This window comes from Lactuca virosa, chromosome 4 (genome assembly GCF_052849685.1).
Source record: "Lactuca virosa cultivar CGN04683 chromosome 4, Lactuca_virosa_CGN04683_v6, whole genome shotgun sequence".
NCBI lineage: Eukaryota > Viridiplantae > Streptophyta > Magnoliopsida > Asterales > Asteraceae > Lactuca > Lactuca virosa.
Window position 1 is genome coordinate 164,073,045 of NC_136429.1, and position 21,102 is coordinate 164,094,146.

At 40.2% G+C, this 21,102-nt stretch overlaps 2 protein-coding genes across 2 annotated transcripts; both read left to right on the top strand.

Moving 5' to 3' along the window:
* Positions 1–12,252: 12,252 nt before the first annotated feature.
* EMB1006 (Pentatricopeptide repeat (PPR) superfamily protein) lies at positions 12,253–15,499 on the top strand. The gene is made up of 3 exons (XM_079044605.1): positions 12,253–12,628; positions 12,962–13,928; positions 14,021–15,499. The coding sequence occupies exons 2-3, from the start codon at positions 13,054–13,056 to the stop codon at positions 15,339–15,341; spliced, it is 2,196 nt and encodes a 731-aa protein (XP_078900731.1). The 5' UTR covers positions 12,253–12,628; positions 12,962–13,053; the 3' UTR covers positions 15,342–15,499.
* A 1,594-nt stretch (positions 15,500–17,093) lies between these two features.
* LOC145105319 (uncharacterized) lies at positions 17,094–18,105 on the top strand. Its single transcript, XM_079042443.1, has 3 exons — positions 17,094–17,123; positions 17,482–17,913; positions 18,004–18,105. The coding sequence occupies exons 1-3, from the start codon at positions 17,094–17,096 to the stop codon at positions 18,103–18,105; spliced, it is 564 nt and encodes a 187-aa protein (XP_078898569.1).
* Positions 18,106–21,102: the final 2,997 nt, after the last annotated feature.

Below are 21,102 nucleotides of genomic sequence, written 5' to 3' on the forward strand. Positions count from 1 at the left end.
TGTTTGGCTCGGATACTACTCTTTGACTTGGAAAAACTCATTCTTGGACCCAAACTTTGATTGAACTAAGCTTAGAATATTCCGTTAGACCAAAAATAATACTAACGTGAACGGAAATAAATCCGAATTGATTTATTTAAAACGTAAGGTCCTTCCCAAACTAAGAAGTTTGACGAAATTAAATAAAAACCCAAGTTTTATTAACGGAAACTGGGTTAGGATAACGGAAAAAGTTTTGGGTTGTCACATCATCCCCCCGTTAGAGGGAATTTCGTCCCGAAATTCGAACATAGAATACAAATCATGGATTAGAAAAGAGATGCAAATACTTCTGTTTCATCTGATCTTCGTGCTCCCAAGTGAATTCGGGTCCCCTCTTGGCATTCCAGCGAACCTTCAATATCGGGATGCGACTTTGTTTCGTTCGTTTGATCTCTCTATCCATGATTTCGACTGGTTCTTCCACGAAGTTCAGGTTCTCGTTGATTTCAATCTCGTCGAGAGGAATCGTAAGGGTTTCATCGGATACGCATTTCTTAAGATTCGAAACGTGGAAGACAGGATGAATGTTGCTAAGTTCTTGCGGTAAACGAAGTCTGTAGGCTACGGGACCGATCCTAGTGAGGATCTCGAAGGGTCCTATGTATCTTGGATTTAGCTTTCCACGCTTTCTGAAGCGTACCATGCCTTTCCAGGGCGAGACCTTCAACAGAACACGGTCTCTAACCTGGAACTCCAAGGGTTTTCGTCGTTTATCGGCGTAGCTCTTTTTTCTATCTCGTGAGGCCTTAAGTCATTCTTGGATTTGTACGATCTTTTCTATGGTTTCGCGGATGATTTCTGGGCCAGTAAGAGTGCTGTCAGGGACTTGCCCCTTGGCTAGCTGCGTGTCGCCCACCTCAGCCCAACACAGAGGGGATCTGCACTTGCGACCATAGAGGGCTTCCAAAGGCGCAGCCTTGATGCTGGTGTGGTAACTGTTGTTGTAGGAAAACTCGACCAAGGGCAAATGGGTGTCCCACGACTCACCGAAGTCAATGACACATGCTCTCAACATGTCTTCCAAGGTCTGGATGGTTCTCTCACTCTGTCCATCTGTTTGAGGATGGTAAGATGTGCTCATATCCAGCTTAGTTCCAAGAGCCTTCTGCAGTGACTTCCAGAACCTCGAAGTGAACCTGCTATATCGATCGGAGATAATGGACACAGGCACACCATGTAGTCGAACTATCTCTCGGATGTAGATTCGCGTGAGTCTCTCCATTTTGAAGTTTTCCTTGATCGGCAGGAAGTGGGCAGATTTAGTCAGTCGGTCGACAATTACCCAAATGGCGTCGTGCCCACTCGGAGACTTGGGTAATTTGGTGATAAAATCCATAGTAATTCTCTCCCACTTCCACTCAGGTATCTCCGGCTGGTGGAGTAGACCTGAGGGCTTCTGATATTCGACCTTCACCTTGGCGCAAGTCAGACACTTGCCCACGAAAGTAGCGATCTATGCTTTCATGTTCGGCCACCAATACAGTTTCTTGAGATCGAGGTACATCTTGTCCGAACCTGGATGAACGGAGTATCTAGTCTTGTGAGTTTTGTTCATTACAACCTCTCTGTAACCACCGAACTTTGGGGTCCAGATCCGGTCCATGAAATAATAGGCTCCGTCTCCCTTGATCTCTAGATTCTTTTCCATTCCTCTCAAGGCTTCACCCGACATGTTTTCTGGTTTTAAGGCTTCCAGCTGAGCCTCCTTGATTTGCGCGGGTAAATGGGAATGGATAGTCATGGTCAGTGCCTTCACTCTACGACTTGAGTACTCCTTCCGGCTGAGGGCATCTGCCACCACATTGTCCTTGCCGGGATGGTAGCGGATTTCGCACTCGTAATCGCTGAGTAGCTCAACCCATCGCCGTTGTCTCATGTTCAACTCCTTCTGGTCGAAGATATGTTGCAGGCTTTTATGGTCAGTGAAGATAGTGCACTTGGTTCCATAGAGATAATGTCTCCATATCTTCAATGCGAAGACCACTGCTCCCAATTCCAGGTCGTGCGTTATGTAGTTGACTTCGTGTTCTTTCAACTGTCTTGAGGCATAAGCAATGACTTTTCCCCGTTGCATGAGCACACAGCCTAGGCCCTGATTGGATGCATCACAGTAGACAACGAATTCATCCGTCCCTTCGGGCAGAGACAAGATAGGTGCGCTGCACAGGGCCTGCTTCAACGTTTGGAACGCAATGTCTTGCTTTTCACTCCAACAAAAGGGTACGTTTTTCTGAGTCAGAGTGGTTAAGGGTTTGGCAATTCTGAAAAAATTCTGGATAAATCTGCGATAATAGCCAGCGAGACCCAAGAATTGACGGATTTCTGTGGGCGTCTTCGGTGCTGACCAGTTCTCTATCGCTTTGATTTTGGAGGGATCCATGTGTATGCCTTCCTTGCTTACCACGTGACCTAGGAAGGTTACTTTTCAAATCCAGAATTCGCACTTGGAGAATTTCGCGTACAACTTCTCCGTCCTTAGGGTTTCCAGCACCGATCTCAAGTGTTGTTGATGATCTTCCTCACTTCTGGAATAGACAAGTATATCGTCGACGAACACGATTACGAACTTGTCCAGGAAAGAACGGCACACCCGATTCATCAGGTCCATGAATACCGCCGGTGCGTTGGTTAGACCGAAGGGCATCACTACAAATTCGTAGTGTCCATAACGAGTTCGGAATGCTGTCTTGGGCACATCATTCTCATGGACTCGCAACTGATGGTACCCTGATCTTAGGTCTATTTTGGAAAAGTAACTGGCTCCTTGAAGTTGATCGAAGAGGTCGTCGATTCGAGGAAGAGGGTAACGGTTTTTGACAGTAAGCTTGTTCAGTTCGCGATAGTCAATGCACATCCGAAAAGATCCATCCTTCTTTTTCACAAATAAGATCGGGGCTCCCCAGGGTGAGGAACTCGGTCTGATGAACCCTTTGCCGAGCAGCTCATTGAGCTGACTGGATAACTCCTGCATTTCTGCCGGCGCTAATCGGTATGGGGATTTAGCTATGGGGGTAGCTCCGGGGACTAAGTCGATGTGAAACACGACTTGGCGCTCGGGAGGGATTCCCAGGAGATCTTCGGGAAAAATATCGGGAAAGTTGCAGACTTCGGGGATGCTCTCGAGGTCTTTAACTTCCTGCTTCTCGTTAATGACATGGCTAGGAATGCATGACACTCCTTTCGCACAAGTTTCTGGGCTTTGATGCACGAAACGATACGGAGGTTTGACCTGAGTTTATCACCGTAAATCATGAGAGTTTCATCATAGGAAAGATTGAGACGGATAGCTTTTTCGTAACAAAGGATATCAGCATGATTGGGGCTCAACCAATCCATGCCGATGATGACATCGAAGCTTTTTATGGAAAATGGCATAAGGTCGATGGGAAAAGAATGATCGTTTAAGGTAAGGGTACAGCCTACGTATATATCATTAGTGCTCTCTTTTTCAGCATTAGCCATCTCGAAGGTAAATGTTTCGGTTAGTGGTTGAGGTTTATGTTTGAGGAGATGTTTGAATGCATGACTAATAAAACTTCTCTCCGCACCAGAATCGAAAAGAATGCATGCATAAGAGTTGTCGAGGAGGAACATACCCGAAACAACTGTGGGATCAGCGACGGCCTCCTCTTGCCCCATCGTTAGTACTCTCCCTGTGCTACCAGTTGTTGTTGCCTTGAGGCAGTTTCTCTTGTAGTGCCCGACTTCTCCACAACAATAACAGGCTTGACCGACGCCTGCTCCAGATGCTTGATTGGTTGGTTGTACTGGTGTCTTGCAAACTCGAGCTGTGTGCCCCTTTTTGCCACAGCTGGTGCATGACATTTCTCGGCATGAGCCGGGATTATGATGATAGTTACACTTGTCGCACCGAGGAAGGGTACCAACATATCTACTGGTAGGTGCTTGAGTGGCAGGAGCAGCGACAGGAGTAGTAGCATCGTGGACTGCCACCGTTTGTTGTTTCTTGGAAGGCTCCTGCAAAGATTGGCCCTTGCGCTGCTTACATAATTTTCTTCTCACCGCTCACCTTTGCTGGTTCGGGAGCGGTTGTTACTTTATCAAGATTAACTCCGTGATCTATGAGGGTTTGTGCCAGGCACTTGGCGCTGTCAAAAGTGTTTGGCCTGGCAGCCAAGACATTCCCTTGCGTTGGGGGTGTCAATCCCCAAATGTATATCTCTATCTTCTTGCTCTCCGGGGTGACCATTGTCGGGCAAAGAAGCACTAGGTCTTCAAACCTAGAAGTGTAGGCAGCAATGTCGGAACCCTTCATCTTCAGGGTCCAGAGTTCGTGCTCCAGTTTCTGCATTTCACCCCGTGGGCAGTACTCAGCTAGCATGAGTTCCTTTAAACTTTCCCAACCCATAGCATTCGCCACTGGCAGGGTTAGGGATTTGACCCGACCATTCCACCAGGTCAGTGCTCTGTTGGCGAAAGTGCAAGCGGCGAATTTTACTTTGTTGGCTTCAGAACAGGAACAGATTTCGAAAATGGACTCGATCTTCTCGAACCATTGGGTCAGGGCAATAACCCTTCCTTTGCCGTCAAAAGATGTGGGTTTCGCGTTCATGAAGTCCTTATAAGAGCACTCCTTCTGGTGTCCCTGACCACCTTCATGATTTTGGGGATGAGTACCACCTCCCTGCCCGCCAGATCCGCCAGGATTAATCTGTGACATCGCGGCAGCCACAGCAGCAGTAACAGCTGCCTGGAACATAGCGGGATCGAACTGAGGGGGTGGTGGTGGTGGAGTGTCGTCATTTCTTTTGATGGATCTTCTTCGGGGAGGCATCTTGTTCTAGAAACAACCAGGAAGAAGATGATGGTAAGTCCGCAAGATATATGAAACAAAATATATCCCATCCTGATACTAAAGTGTTCTACCAAGCGATAAGCAAAGAAAGGTTACTAATGCAAGTAAGTTATCGCTAAGAAACGAATAGGTATCAACACTAGGAATGAATTTCTACAATGTATTCGGCTCTGGCTAAAATACTCCTATAATATTTTAAGTTGTATGTTTTGTTCTTTTGATACCTTATTGTATGGATACTAGGTAAGTTTTAGGCCTGTTGCAACACCACAGTCACTCCCAAGCACATGTTGGTCATGTCTCGAATGAATATAGTTGATCAGGCTATATTGACCTTAGACATGATTACATAACTGCCCAGGTTTAACCGCAGTGTTCAACATCCAACTACTTTTGTTTTTTTCTACTCATGATATTGTTTCTGGTATGTAGGTATACTTGTATACTTTTTGCAAAAATACTTGTATTTTAAAAGTATACTTTTAGTTCAGAGCACTTCGGCCCTTTAGTGCTTATAGTTGTATACCATGTAAGGTTCGGTATACTTAGTTCACTATAAACAATGGCTCTGATACCAATCTGTCACACCCCCGAACCGTCGGAACGGACGGCAGAAACGTCCGGGGGCGGGTGACGTCATGCGTAGTATCACAACAGTTGTATCATAGCAATCACAGTAAACACAACCATTACATTATAATATGAATATTTACATTGTTTAGAAACATAGTTTGTTCATATCAGTATATAACAAAAGTAAAAGACGTGACTCCAAAATGCTCCGTCTTCTCCAAAAGTTGGCAAGAGTACCTGTCTATTGTTGCCCTGAGAATACAAGCAGTTTTAAAATATCAGCATAAAACTGGTGAGTTCATAAACGTTTAGTTCTGGTGAAAGAAATGTTTCTTTGATCCTTTGAAAAGTGTTTCCCAAGAAAATCCTATATTTTCTTATGAAAGATGTTTGATTATCCATTCGTTGTTTGTTTAACAGCCTGTTTATGTAAGGTTGAGTTATCCCAGGAAAATCCTATATTTTCCCTAAAAGTTGATGGTTGGTTATCTGTACTTGTCTGAGGTGTACAAGTATCTACCATACTTGTATCGTTAGATGTAGTTTTCTTGAAAAAACCTTGTTTGTTCCCTGTGAGGTGTATTAGCCTTATTACATAAATAAAACTAATAAATAAGTGGTGAACTAAATCCTAAGGGTATTATTAATACCCTTTAGTAATCAAATCGGTTATTACTTTGAGGTTAGTTCACTTGTTTCATTATTACAAAAGTAAATTCTGTTATCTAGGTTGTGAGTGTCATAACCGTACTTAGGCTTGATATGGCACGTAACGGGGCCAGTATCTTTTTATGACTTTGTCACCCCTGGACCTATCGGTCCAACTGTAGCTAGCAGTAAGGTGCGGGATAGTCGGTCCCGTATAGATCTATACACAATAGTCACGCTCTCCCTACAAGAGATTTTGGTTACAAGTGCTAGTCCTACACTCTCGAATCAGGTGGGAGTGTTACCAAGGACGTGTCTCCAACTTTAGACTAACAATTTGCATGTATTAATACCGAAAGTTTTGACAAGTGTTTCTACGAGTTGATTTCTTAATCGTTTGGTAAAACTGTTTTCTGTGTTAAAAGCATACTGAACATATAATTATTTTATACAAAATAATATACTTTGAGCACAAGTTTCCTTGTACTTTTGCTTGTATTCCCCCCTGAAAACATGAAAAACTCGGAAAAAGTGTAGGGGTATGAACTCACTGTTTGACGTGGGATTCAAGTGTAAGTTGCTAGGGATTGCTGAGTGTCAAATAAAGCCTCGGGCACAAACGGATCCTATTTAGCATGTAAAAGTACATATATGCATTAGGTGAGGGCATAACACTATTTGTTATGGAAGGAAATCATCCTAGGGACCAGGAAACACTTGAAACTAAGTGTTAGAATCGCATGTGATTTGAAAATGGGGAGTTTGTGGTCGTAAAAGGAGTGTACGGTCAAGGGTTTGCGGCCCAACAGGGTTTACAGCCCATATGTTTACGGCCCAAGTGTTTGCGGTCCATGGGTTTACGGTCGTAAACACTTGGTGAAAGATGCGATTTTTAGTGTTTCAAGGTCCTTTCTAGCCTTCTGGAAGTGTCCTAAGCCTCGTGCCCAGTTCAAGGAAGAGTTTAAAGGCCAATAATCGACCAAAAATGGAGTTTACGGCCACTGAAGGGTGTACGGCCGTAAACACTCAGTTCATGCGTTTCAGGTCGATTTTTAGGCGAAAATCGATGGTTTCTAGTAGATATCAAGTACAGATGGTAGTTATTTACTGTTAAGAAGCTTGGAATGAGGTTTTTAGCCACCAAGAACTAGTGTGTGTTCTTGGTGAGAGAGAAAATCTAGAAAATGATGAAATTTAGGAGATGAGACATGGATTCATCACTAGAATAAGGATATAAACACAATCAAAGTGAAGAATCACGTACATCCTTGAGGATCCTTGAGCAAATTCGAAGTTTGTAGAGAGAGAGAGAGAGAGAGAGAGAGAGAAAGTATAGAGAGAAAGCTCCTGAGATGTGTAAAGTGAGAAATGAAGGCCACTCATCCCTTATATAGGGGTGAGTTTACGGCCAAGGGGTGGGGTGGGGGGTTTACGGTCGTAAACAGAGTTTACGGTCGTAAACTGAGTTTGCGGCCGTAAACTCCTCTCGAATGGGTGTTTGGCTCGGATACTACTCTTTGACTTGGAAAAACTCATTCTTGGACCCAAACTTTGATTGAACTAAGCTTAGAATATTCCGTTAGACCAAAAATAATACTAACGTGAATGGAAATAAATCTGAATTGATTTATTTAAAACGTAAGGTCCTTCCCAAACTAAGAAGTTTGACGGAATTAAATAAAAACCCAAGTTTTATTAACGGAAACTGGGTAAGGATAACAGAAAAAGTTTCGGGTTGTCACAACTAGTATGTATAAATACCACTTATAGCACCATTTTATTAAAATCGCGACTTTATTATGAGTTCCTCACAAATTTTCGAAATTTGCTCATGCAACGAAGTAGATTGTTACTACTGTGATGCAGTCGACCCTTTTTTTACACCCTCTTCAGCAGGACCATATATGTCGGATGAAAATTTTGCAGAATTGAAAAAGGCTGAAGAACAACAAGAACAGGATAAAGAGTCATCCCAACTTCTTAGTCAACGTCGTAATGAAATTGCATCGGAATACAAACAAGATCAAGAATGGATAGACCTCAATAAAAACAAAATCAAAGAGCATGAAGAATGGATAAAAAAGACCAAGAAGACAATCAAAATGACTGAAAAATGGCTTGCTGAGAAGGACACGCAGATGATACAGCTTAGGGTACAAAAGGATCGTTCTGAAGATAAAATGAGAATTAGGGATGACTATATAACAATCGAGAAAGAGAAGTACCCATTGCAGTTCCCTGACTTTAATAATTAGTTAAAAAATTGTTGTAACATTGTCATGAGTTGAGTTTGGTTTTTTTTTATTAACATCTTTTTTTTTACCGTTAAGCTTCATTTGTTGTTATAATCTGCAAACGAAATATTATAATCTAAAAGCTTCATTAGTTGTTATAATCTGCAAACTTAACTAAAATATGAGACCATAACATCTTATAAGATTTAATAAAAACATTACAATACAAAATAAGTTAACAACTCTTCATTTTAAGGTTGTTTTATATCAAAATCGGCGTCATAGGTTTGTGAGCAAGTCGCAGAACCACCAATATTAAATGTCATTTCCGTAGTAGAAATTGTCGTGCGACGTGCTCCACTACCGGACGCCCTTCCAGTACAATTGTTTTTCGTGTGTCCTACTTGACCACATGTAGAACACTTTTTTCTAATTGGACCCTCGCCTTGGGATGGAATGCGTCTGTGTTTCTTGGCTTGCCTGGCTGACGTTTATCCATTATAGGTGGCTTAACAATCATCAAATCATCGGGGATCTCCCATTAGGATGGCTTTGGCAAAGGGTTTACTGTTTCCTCATACGTTTTCATCAGTGTTTCGGTAAAGTAAGCATTTAATGCATACCTCGAGCAGTCTTGGTAATTGTTGACTGTTAAACATCTTATGAGATGACCACAAGGTATGCCATCAAGTTAGCAATGCCTACATGTACATGCATTTGTTGGAAATCAACAATCACGTTTTGTGCCCCCTTTTTGACCTCGCATTTCGTATTTGAGATCATGCGAACATCCCACTTACTACAAGTTTTTTTGTTTTCTTTTACAATATCATCGGCCCAAGGGGTGAGTGTTGTTGTTGCTTCCGCTTAAAAAATAGACAAAATTAAAAACTTAAGATCAATAACATTTAATAAAACATTAATATTAAAAATTAACTTGATACCTGCAAAGTTACGTCTTTGAAACCACCACTGTTGCATTGTTGCACGAAAAAAATCGATCAACATAAGTATCGACACCTTACGTGCGTGTCTAGATAATGCATTTATAGACTCCGTACTGTTAGACGACATAAGATTGTATCGGTTCCCTCTAAAATGTGCCCTAGACCAAGTTTCTGGATTTATACTTTTTAAGTATTCCCATACTGGTTCTTTTGTCTTTTTCATAACTTCCATGGCAGCGTCAAAAGCATCAACTGTATATAGGGATGAGCAAAAGGACCGAACCGGCCGGAACCGGACCCGACCCGGGAACCGGCTTCGGCCAAAATCAAGAACCGAACCGGCCCGGCAGTTCTACCGGTTCCCGGTTCCTACCGGTTCTTGTCGTGTCTTCAAATGTTGGAACCGGTCCTCGAAAAATAGCATCATACGGTTCCGGTTTTTGCCGGTTATATCGGTTCCGGTTCCTACCGGTTCCCGGTTCAAAAAATCCACAAAAATAACGTCCCGGTCCCGGCCCGGCCGGTTCCATCGGGTTCCGGTGCCGGTTCCGGTTCCGGTGCCGGTTCCGGTTCCGGTACCGGTTCCGGCCGGTTCCCCGGTCCATATGCTCATCCCTAACTGTATACGCCCTACAAGCCTCCCAAAAAATTTCTTTAATTGTCTTACTCTTCCCAAATCTAGATACTATGTTGAAATACAAATGGACACCACATATTCCGTGATGAGCGTGAGGAAAAATGTTGGCAACGGATGTCACTATTGATGGAGACCTATCATATATAATTGTAAGCTCCTCCATATTGCCTATGCAATCACGTAGTTTTTGAAAAAACCATGTCCAAGAATCTGTACACTCACTTTTGCATATACCATATGCAACCGGTAATATTTGGTTTTGTCCGTCCTTAGTAACTGCAAGTAACATGGTACCTTTGAACTCGCCCTTTAGGTGGGCTCCATCTACCACAAGGGTCGGTTTACAAAAATTGACAAAAGCGCGTACCTACAATACATTGTATATCTTTTCAAATACACCAAAATAAAAATATTAATAATAATAATAAATTAAAATACTAACCGAGCAACCAAGTGCGACGTACAAAAACTCAAAGCGATCATCACCATCTGTTTGAATATGTGTCACCGTACCCGGATTATGTTTTACCAAATTGTGGAAATAAGCCGGAAGTTTGGTAAAAGAATCCTCTTTCGTACCCCTTAACAACAACAATGCATATTGCTTCGCACGCCAAGCCTGATGGTATGAGATATTGATATTCAATTGAGCATTCATATCATTAATAATATCTTTTCCCCGATAAACTCTACTATAATCTTCAGCCAAAACATCAGCAAGATATTCACCCAAAACATATTTATTTGCTTATCGATGATTAGGTTGCAAAATTGTTGAAGAACATGTGTGCATCAACATATTTATTCACTTGGAAAAGTCCACCTGAATTTTTAATTCCTTTTGCTCTTAGTAACCAAGAACAATTTTTCGAAACACACACAACCTCATACCTTGATTTGATGGATCTACTTGTCCTCGTCTGAAAACCTTCTCGAAGACATTTTTTCCCAATAGCCCGTTTTAGAAGTTCTTTGCTGTTAAATATACTCTCACATTCAATCTTTTGAAGATTGATGTCTACCATCTGTGTTGGGATATCTTCATTAATATCAACTGGACATCCTGGTACAGGGGGCATACCGTAAAAAAGGTTATCGAGAAACTTAGCTTTAACTTCATCACCCAACTCATATCCATCTGAATTGCTTTGTAAGTCGGTTATATCTAAAGCTACATTAGCAACATCAACATAATCTCCATAAAAATGCATTTTTTCATCTTTTTTAGTCATAACTTTTTTCTTTTTACTTTTATCTACTAGACGCCTATTCAAAACTTTAACTTCTTGTTCGGGAACATCAACACAAACACCACCAACGTCATTAAGATATGTACCAACATCATCATCACCAACATACTTGTAATTCTCAGGATCCACATAGTGAATAGGTGAATAACTAACATTAACATTTTCAGCAACACTGTGAAATTGAGGTACACTAGGAGTATTGAAAGTACCTATCAGATCGTTGCTCCCTTTATAGCTGTATAAATTAGCAACCGGCTGATTTCCACTCTCGCTAACCTCATTAACCTCATCTCCTTCATCAACCACCACAAACACCTTCACAGCCCTTCATCCACTACGTTTAATTACATTTATCAACATTCTAACATCCATGTCTTCAACCATGGCTATATAAGGGTTCAATTCAGGATCATGGAAACGAAGACTAATTTTATATTTGTCTAACAAACCAATTTTGCTTCTCACCAAAGATATAAACTCACTATAATTAATATACTCAGAAAATATCAAAGCGAATTCAGGAAATACCTCCCCGTGGACATACGTGTATTCCAGATTTGTTTCACTAACTTGCCATCTCCCACCAGTTACAAGAGAAACCAAATATTCAATCATTTTTTAGAGAGATTTTTACAGAAATTTTCTAAAGAAATAACAAGTAAACTGATAATTATTTACAAAAGTTTATATATAATAAAGTTATTTCGTAGTCAAACCCATTGATTTCATAGTAAAAAAAATCATAAAAAACCAATAAAATCGCAAATAAAAGAGAGAGGAAATCGCTGATGGACATAGTCCATCTGCGATTTTAGCTTGGAAAAGCCTATATATATATACAAAAAAAATTAATAAACCATCTGCGAATGTATAAGTGGCTAAAGCACGTCTGTGCTGTGCTTTAGTTACTTGTACATTCGTAAATAGATAGGCAAAATCGCAGATGGGGTGGTTCCATCTATGATTTAAGTGGCTAAATTTGCAATTTTTTTTTTTTTTTGCTATTTTCCATAAAATAATTAATGTATTTGACTAAATTTGCAATTATCTCTAATAATAATTAGCATGGAGTTTTTGATTTACATCGTTTTTGATTTACAGCATTTTTGCTTCTTACCAATTGAGAGACTCTAAGCGCCCCTCTGAACCGTCCATGGATACTACCTCCTCTGCCCTTACCTATTGATTCCACCACTGCCCTTAACCACCGCCTTCCAATTTCTTAAGAACTGCGCCTCCCACCGCTACCCACCGTCACAATCCAGTTTCCTTTTTCCCTCCACCCAAACATCATCAATGAAGAAGCAACGTGACAGCTAGTCCCGTGAATCTCGCATCCTATTTTATCATTGGAAATTGCAAAGACAATCCAAAAACAAAATCAAGTGCAGTTTGGAAGGTTGTAATCGGCATTCTACAGAATCGATTTCATCACAATCGAATCCAGTGTTTTGATTTGTTGGTGAAACCGAATTCATAAGGTATATAGAACTATAGATGCGATTTCATCTATTTTTGTGTATGTGTGTGTTTGTGTGTTCTTCTATCAGCTTAAAACCCTAAATAACCCCCAAATCCCCTCACTAAACCCACACTGAAATCGTCATCAGCTGATGACGAAGAGAAGAAACGACGCAGGTTTGTGAGCTCTAAATTGTGCGGTATCAATTGATACATCATCCATGAATAACACAAAAGACTTGTTTCAGAAAACTACTTTATGGAATGAATATAACACACACACACATCATTTTGATATTATTTCAACATTCTTGGTTTCTAACGGTTATATCCTTCGAATGTATGTGTTGTAGGTAAACAGTTTTCGGTTCTCATCTTTCAAATTGTTGGAGTTGCCCTTCTGAATGCAGCATCAGAAAGCGGAGCTCTAAGCTGGGAGAAAACAATGTCCGTCTGCCTCAACCACCATTCTTTACCCTCAACATTCTTCGGTCTCTCACCCTCCTCCTCTCGGTTTCACCTCCATGAAACCTTTCAATCTAGGCTCAAAAAACGCGTCCGAATCTCTGCTGTTTCTCCCTTGAATCAAAACCCTCCTCCATCTTCTTCCGTCTCAATCTTCCTTCCTTTCCTCCAAGAACAAGAACAAGAACAAGAACAAGAACAAAACAACTCACATACAGAAACCCCACCCGAAAAAGATGAATCAATCACTGACCCAATTCATAAATTCTTCAAATTACAAACATCTTCTCAAAACCCAGACCCTCCCCTCGAAGGCAAATTCACTCTCCAGAAAAACCGCCGCTCTTCCTGGCATCTCTCCCCCACCATCACCAACACCGAACCTGAACAACCTGAATCTGAAATAGAAGAACACGGAACCCCAGATATCAATATTACTGAATCCGAAACAGAATATGAAGAAAGCGGGGCGCTTGTGAATGAGGTTAGCAATGGAAGTAATTTTATCAACGAACTTCTTGAAATTGCCAGGAATTTACCCGAGAATGTGACTTTGGGTGAGGTTTTAGCTCCGTTTGAAGGGAAATTAAGTGAAAGAGATTGTGTACAAGTGCTAGGGTTGATGGGTCAGGAAGAGGGATTAACAATGTGTAGTTTATATTTCTTGGAATGGATGAATCTACAAGAGCCTTCATTGGTTACACCCTGGGCGTATACAGCTTTGTTTCCTGTGTTAGGAAGAGCTAAAATGGGTGACAAGATAATGATTTTATTCAATAATTTACCAAATTCCATCGAATTCAAGCAAGTTCATGTATATAATTCCGCGATTTCAGCCCTTTCTGTTTGTGGAAGGTATTCATTTTTCTTGTCTAAATTCATTGTTTCATAGCATAGAATAGATTTTGGGTTTTTCTTTTTTATACTGTAATTTTGGGTTTTTTTAGGTATGATGACGCTTGGAGATTGTTTGAGATGATGGAAACCCACAACATAGAACCAGATCATGTCACATGTTCAATAATGATCACAATCATGAGAAGAAAAGGCAACAGTGCCAAAGATGCATGGGAGTTTTTTGAGATGTTGAACATGAGAGGACTAAAATGGAGTTTAGAAGTGATGGGCGCTCTTATAAAGTCCTTCTGTGACGAGGGTTTAAAGAAAGAAGCCCTAATCATCCAATTAGAAATGGAGAAAAAAGGAATCGCTTCAAATGCAATCATCTACAACACAATCATGAATGCATACAGCAAATCAAACCAAATTCAAGAAGCCGAAGGTCTATTTGCAGAAATGAAGTCCAAAGGTATCCAACCCACCACAGCCTCATACAACATTTTAATCGATGCATACAGTCGAAGAATGCAACCAGAAGTAATTGAAAAACTCATGATCGAAATGGAAGAAACTGGTTTACACCCCGATGTTAAATCATTCACATGTTTAATTAGTGCTTATGGGCGTCAAAAATCAAGCGATTTAGCTGCTAACGCGTTCTTGAAAATGAAAAAACTCGGTATAAAACCAACATCACATTCTTACACTGCTCTAATCCACGCGTACTCAATCACGGGGTGGCATGAAAAAGCCGATCTCACGTTCCAAAACATGTTACGTGAAGGGGTAAAACCGTCAATTGAAACCTACACGGCTCTCCTCGATGCATTTCGACGTGCGGGTGATGCCGAATCTTTAACAGGAATTTGGAAAAATATGATCCGTGATAAAATCGAAGGAACGCGTGTGACATTCAACATTCTTGTTGATGGATTTGCTAAAAAAGGAATGTATAGTGAGGCTCGGGATGTGATATTTGAATTTGGGAAGATTGGTTTGCATCCGAGTGTTATGACTTATAATATGTTGATAAATGCATATGCTCGTGGAGGGCGTGAAAGTAATTTGCCACAGTTGTTGAAGGAGATGGCGGTGCTTAAGTTGAAACCGGATTCGATTACTTATTCGACTATGATTTATGCGTATGTTAGGGTTAGGGATTTTAAGAGGGCGTTTTATTATCATAAACAAATGGTGAAAAGTGGGCAAGTGCCGGATGCGAAATCGTATCATAAGTTAAGGGCGATTTTGGATGTGAAGGCTGTGACTAAGAATAAGAAGGATAAGAGTGCGATTATGGGGATAATTAGTAGTAATTTGGGTTGGGTTAAGATTAAGAAGAAAGCGAAAAAGGATGAGTTTTGGAAGAACAAGAAAAAATGGTCTCCGGATCGTGATTCGGATTCGGTTGAGCGTAGGCGATCTTAGGATCTTGACCTTTGATTGTGTTTTTCTGTCTTGTATGTACATTGTTATATTCTATAATCTTCCCATTCATAGTGTTAAGTTAGTGTCTTTTCCCTATAGTTTATCTATCTTGTTTAATTAGGAACTTAGATTTAGTAAAGGAATTGATGTTTTTGGTATTTGTGCCTTGGTTTACTAATCTGATTTTGTAATACTTGGTAAATTTGAATCATAATATGGTTAAATTTGATTCTTAGTATGATTCTTGTACCCAACATTATGGGCAAAAAGTAAAGTAACATTGGCATTATTTATTGGTGAAAAAAAGGCAAGTACATTGCCATTACGGGTAAATAATACAACTATGTTGTTATTATTGGTAAAAAGATAAAGTACATAACCCATATTGGTAGTGAGAGTATAGTGCGTTTCTATTCTTTGCGATTTGCCCTATTCTATATCTCACTAACATAACATGGTCATCTATGGTCCAGTGGAAACTTGGAACTTTCATCAAAATGCTTTCAAGATTTGATGAAATGTCGTCTATACTATTTAAAGGTATTGAGCTTCTCATAGCTTGGGATGGGCTGGGCTTGCCATGGCACACAAGGCCCAACATGAAATTGACATGTTACACTTTTGATAAGCCCCAACATTTCGTAAGATGAAATCATCACATGCCTAATTCGTACTGGAGTGCTAATGGGTTGAATAGCATTACATGAATTATTTTTATTGTTTCGTAGGACTTTATTTTGTGGTTCCATTTTGTCTTGTCCTTCTGTTGAATTATGTAGCATCTTTGTTCAAACTTTTCATTGTTCATTGTTATATCCTTTTTCACATATCCTTCTTGTTTACTTTTTACTTAATTATAATTTTTTATTTTTGTGTATATTGTTCTCTTTTGTGAAGAATTGTTATAGGAGGGTGATTCTTGTTAAATCTTTCTTTTAGATAGGTTGCGGCTCGTATCACTCAAAGATGTGGAACATGCGGACACGCGTGTTATATCCATACCCGGTGTATGACCCATGATATATAATGTGTTATTGTGCTGAGAGTTCTCATAACACATAGTCTTCTCTCACATTTTGCTCTCGTTGTTCTCTCATACGATTAGTGTTTCTTTTAGGGTTTGTTCATGTTGTCTTCTTCCTGTAATCGTTGTTCTTGTATAGTTTAGGTTGAGTGATTGAGAGTTTCGTAAGGAGGTTTCCTATTGTAAGTATCTTGCAAAACCAATTGATTCTTATCATCAATAAAAAAATTTGTTAATGTTGTCAATTTTCTGTGTTCTTTTCATGGTATCAGAGTGAGGTTCATCTTGTTCGTCTTGTTCTTGAGTTCGTGTTATTCTGCGTCTAGTCTAGATCATCCGTTCATTTGAACGTTCTAGGGTTTTGTCGTGTTTTGCAAGTTTTTTGTTGATTGATATAAGGTTTCTATAGTTTCCCTAGATCTGCTCATCGTTCATGTTGTTTTTGATGATCTTTGATCACCGCGTCTGCCTGATTGAAGGTATTCGTCTCTTGTGAGATCGTTTTTAGTGGTGTTGTCATCTCTGGTAGTTCATTGTCACGCTGTTTAGTAGTAAACAAGAGCTCGGCAGTAAACACATATGGTAATTGTTATTATCCTAGCGGCCAACACCAAGCTTCTTCGGTCAACACTAAACTCGTGCAAATGAGTTCTATAAACAAGGGCGATTCTTGCCATTTGGATATCGTTCTACTTCAATGTTAGATCTCTTTATCTAGCGAAACTACTATGCAGTTTGCAGAGCTTTATTGGATTACTGTAAGTCACACACGTTTTATCTCTTTTGTTTGGGTCCTGGTGTTCTTTCTCTATGCATCCTTGTTGTGATCTTTTTTTTTTTAATTTTGTATATCACTATCTGATATGTTTGTTTTACTTCTTGTTTTGTTAATATGATTGGTCCTACTCCTACTCCTCAAACTGGAGAATCTGGTAAAATTAATCCTATTGATTTTGACGATCCTCTTTGTTTGCATCATTCTGATAATACAGTTACCAATATTATTAATTTAAACTTCTTGGAACTGAAAATTTTAGGATCCGGAGGAGCTCTATGACTAGAGCTCTGAAGGTTCGAAATTAAATTGGTTTTGTTGATGGTACTATTGTTAAACAGAAGAATGATCCTGTTAAGTCTCTTAAGTGGGACAAAGTAAATGCTATTGTTTGTTCTTGGATTTTATGGTCTTTGTCTGAGTCTATATGTGTAGGACATGCTTCTTCGGAATTTGCTCTTGATATTTGGACTGAGTTGTTTGATACCTATAATAAAGCTGATGGATTTGTTGTGTTTAAACTACATCAGTGTATTAATTCTCTTACTCAAATTGGTTTAAGTGTTTTATATTATTTTAACAAACTTGATGCCCTTTGGAAGGAATTTGATGGCCTTACCAATTTAACTGATTGTACATGTGAAGCTGCAACTCAGTTTAATAATAATTCCAAATTAATGAAACTTATGCAATTTCTTAGTGGTTTAGATGACTCTTTCAGTCAAGTCAAGAGTCGTATTTTACTTCTTGACCCTTTACCTAATGTGAAAACTGTTTTTCAATTGTATCTAGAGAATAGTCTAATCAGAAGCATGGTTTTATAACTATGACTTCTAATCAGACTCAGTCTTCTACTTTTATAGGTAAAATCAACGATTCTAGAAAATCTAAAGGAAGAAATCAAGTTTTTCAATATGAACATCGTGGTCTCAAAGGTCATATCATTGAGAGATGTTACAAGTTAATTGGGTTTCCAAAAAAATTTTAAAACTAAGAATGATTTTAACAGTACTAACAAGTTTTCAAGCAATGTTCTTGTTGTTGCTTCACATGTGAATGAGTCTTCTAGTCCCTCTACATGCTCTATGGATAAGGTTGATCAACACTTTATTACTGTTGATTAGTACTCTAAGATCATCTCCCTCTTAAGTGGAAAACAGTTTCCTGAGGATGTGACTGCCAATGCCAATATGGCAGGTATAACTTGTAATAATGTTTTCTCTAGTAACAGTAACTGTGTTGTTGATTCAAGAGCTAGTCAACATATGACTACTGCTGTAACATCCCAAAAATCAAGCTAACATTTTCATTTTTAAAACCCAACCAAAAACCATAATTTTTTACAAAACATTGTTCTCCAAAGCAGTAATCACAAATCAGAGTATCTCCAGAATCCAATAACATAAAACTAGGAGGATGTGCACGATCACGCATTTGCTTTCCCACGATCATCTGAAGTACCTGAAACATAAAACTTAAACCATAAGCCAACACTTAATGAGTTCCCCCAAAGTACCACACACTAATAAAGCAGATAACAACATGCATATATGAGCCTTCAGCTTGACAGGACCACCTCGCAGGCCTGCAACATACCTAGACTGCTCTCCGGGCCTTCGGCCTGACTGGACCGCCTTGCAGGTCTTCAGTCTATCCGGGTTGCCCTTGGTATCTTGGCCTTCAACACTTAAAGCAGGACCGTCCCAACCCAACAAACCATAACATTCCGACTCAGACAACAAAAGAATGGGAAGAAGGTAGCTAGCAACTTCCGTAGCTGTCTGTGATAGGCCACAAGGTGAAGCAGAAGGGAATTCATGGACAAATGTAGTTGTTTGGGAGTCAATAGACTGTTTAGAAGTAACTGATCCTACATTAGCAAAGTTTTGTTCGTCCACTTCTGCTCTAGCTGAGAAAGTACCTTGTAGTCATATCCAATAATAATCAATAATCAGCACACAAGTAATCATATAGACTTACCAATCTAACGCATACTCAGGTGATCATACAGATTTACCAATATATCTTATAACCAACATACCATCAATCCAATATGCCAAAATAAAAATCCAGTGGGCTGACATTGGTGCCTTCGACCAACAAGTACAGTGAGGAAAACTCACTTCATAATTTGAAAAGGATAGTTGAACAGATCGTGGCTCGAACTGCTAACTCTACAATCCACCTATACAAAAAAACAATTGCCTAGTCTCAAACGACAACTCAAAATACACAAAATACCCCTAAGTCAAAATCTTGGTCAAAAGTCAACTTAGTCAGTTGCTACGTCGTGGCTAGCCTCTACCCACGCCATAGAGACTACAGGACAAATCAGTGGCAAGGCAGCCATCTGTCACGTCGTGGTGAACCCTTCGCCATGTCGTGGTGAATGTTCAGAGCAACTTAATCCAATAAGCTTTTAATCTGTAAAACCAACCATTCAATCTTCACAGATGGCATTCTCTCATCCAATGGACCATAAAATCATTGCTTCATAGAAATGCATGTCTAATGCATGTCTTGAGCTCAAGCTTGGTCAAATAGAGTAAAAAGGGGCCATGATCTCATGCAAGAGTTCAAAACTATATAAAACTCCAGATCTAACACTCCTAACCACAAAAGGGACTCTGGGGATCCATAAAGTTGGCAACTTTATGGAATCCCAACACTCTAATGAGTCCCAACATGAAGAATAAGGCATAGAAACCTAGATCTATGCACAAAAACCCAAAAGCTTAGAACTTGAGGACTAACAAGAATCTAGAAGATGCACAACAAGATGATGAGAATAGTTGCTTGCTGAATCCATGTCCAAATGACACCTTCTTCTTCTTCTAATCCCCAAAAATCAACACAAAAGGCTTAAAGAGTAAAAATGGAGGTTAGGGTTTGCTTGGAGGATGAGAGAATGTGATGGGGGTTGAGGGTGAGCAACCCTAGCCATAACATTTCCTTAAATAGGGACGCAAACCCCAAATATTAGAGTTTCTCATTAAATAACCGCCATGTCGTGGCCATAAGCTTTCACGCCATGACGGTCATTTAAAATTTGTGATACATCGACCATCACCACATCGTGGGATGCCTTCACCATGACGTGGTCCCGCCCAAAATCCAAAATACCTTAAGTTTAAATACCTCCAAGAATCTGGATGTTACAATTCTCCCCCACTTGAATCAGACTTCCTCCTCAAAGTCCGTTGCTGCAAACAACTCTGGGTAATGCTCTCTCATCTCAGCCTCGGGTTCCCAGGTCCACTCGGAACCCTCCTGATGTTGCCACTGAACCTTGACCAATGATACCACCTTGTTGTGCCAGGCCTTCGTCTTCCTATCCAAAATTGCCACTGGTCTCTCAACATAGTTCATGCGATCATCAACCTGAATATCATCCAAATGAACAACTGTTGAAATGGACCAATATATCGGGGTCCCAACTTGCGCTTCTTTCTGAAGCATATTGCAGCCTTCCAGGGTGATACCTTCAGTAAAACCATGTCGCCAACCTGGAACTCCAACTCCGACCGATCGCCTGCAGCATAACTCTTTTGCCAACTCTAAGCTGTCTGCAACCTCTTCCTAATCTGTTGAATAAGCTCTATCATCTGAAGAACTACTTCGGTCTTCCCCATGAACCTGTGACCGACCTCTCCCCAACAGACTGGGGTGCGACACTTCCTCCCATAAAGAATCTCAAATAACGGTGCCCCGATACTGGATTGATAGATGTTATTGTAAGTAAGCTCAGCTAGGGGAAGGTAGGAGTCCCAAATCCCACCGAAATCTATGAAACAAGCTCTCAACATATCCTTAAGTGTCTGAATGGTCTGCTCACTATGGTCGTCGGTCTGCGGATGATAAGCAGTGCTAAAATTCGACCTCGTACCCAGTTCCTCGTGGAACCTCTTCCAAAATCGAGAAGTGAACCGAACATCCCGATCTGATACAATAGACACCAGAAC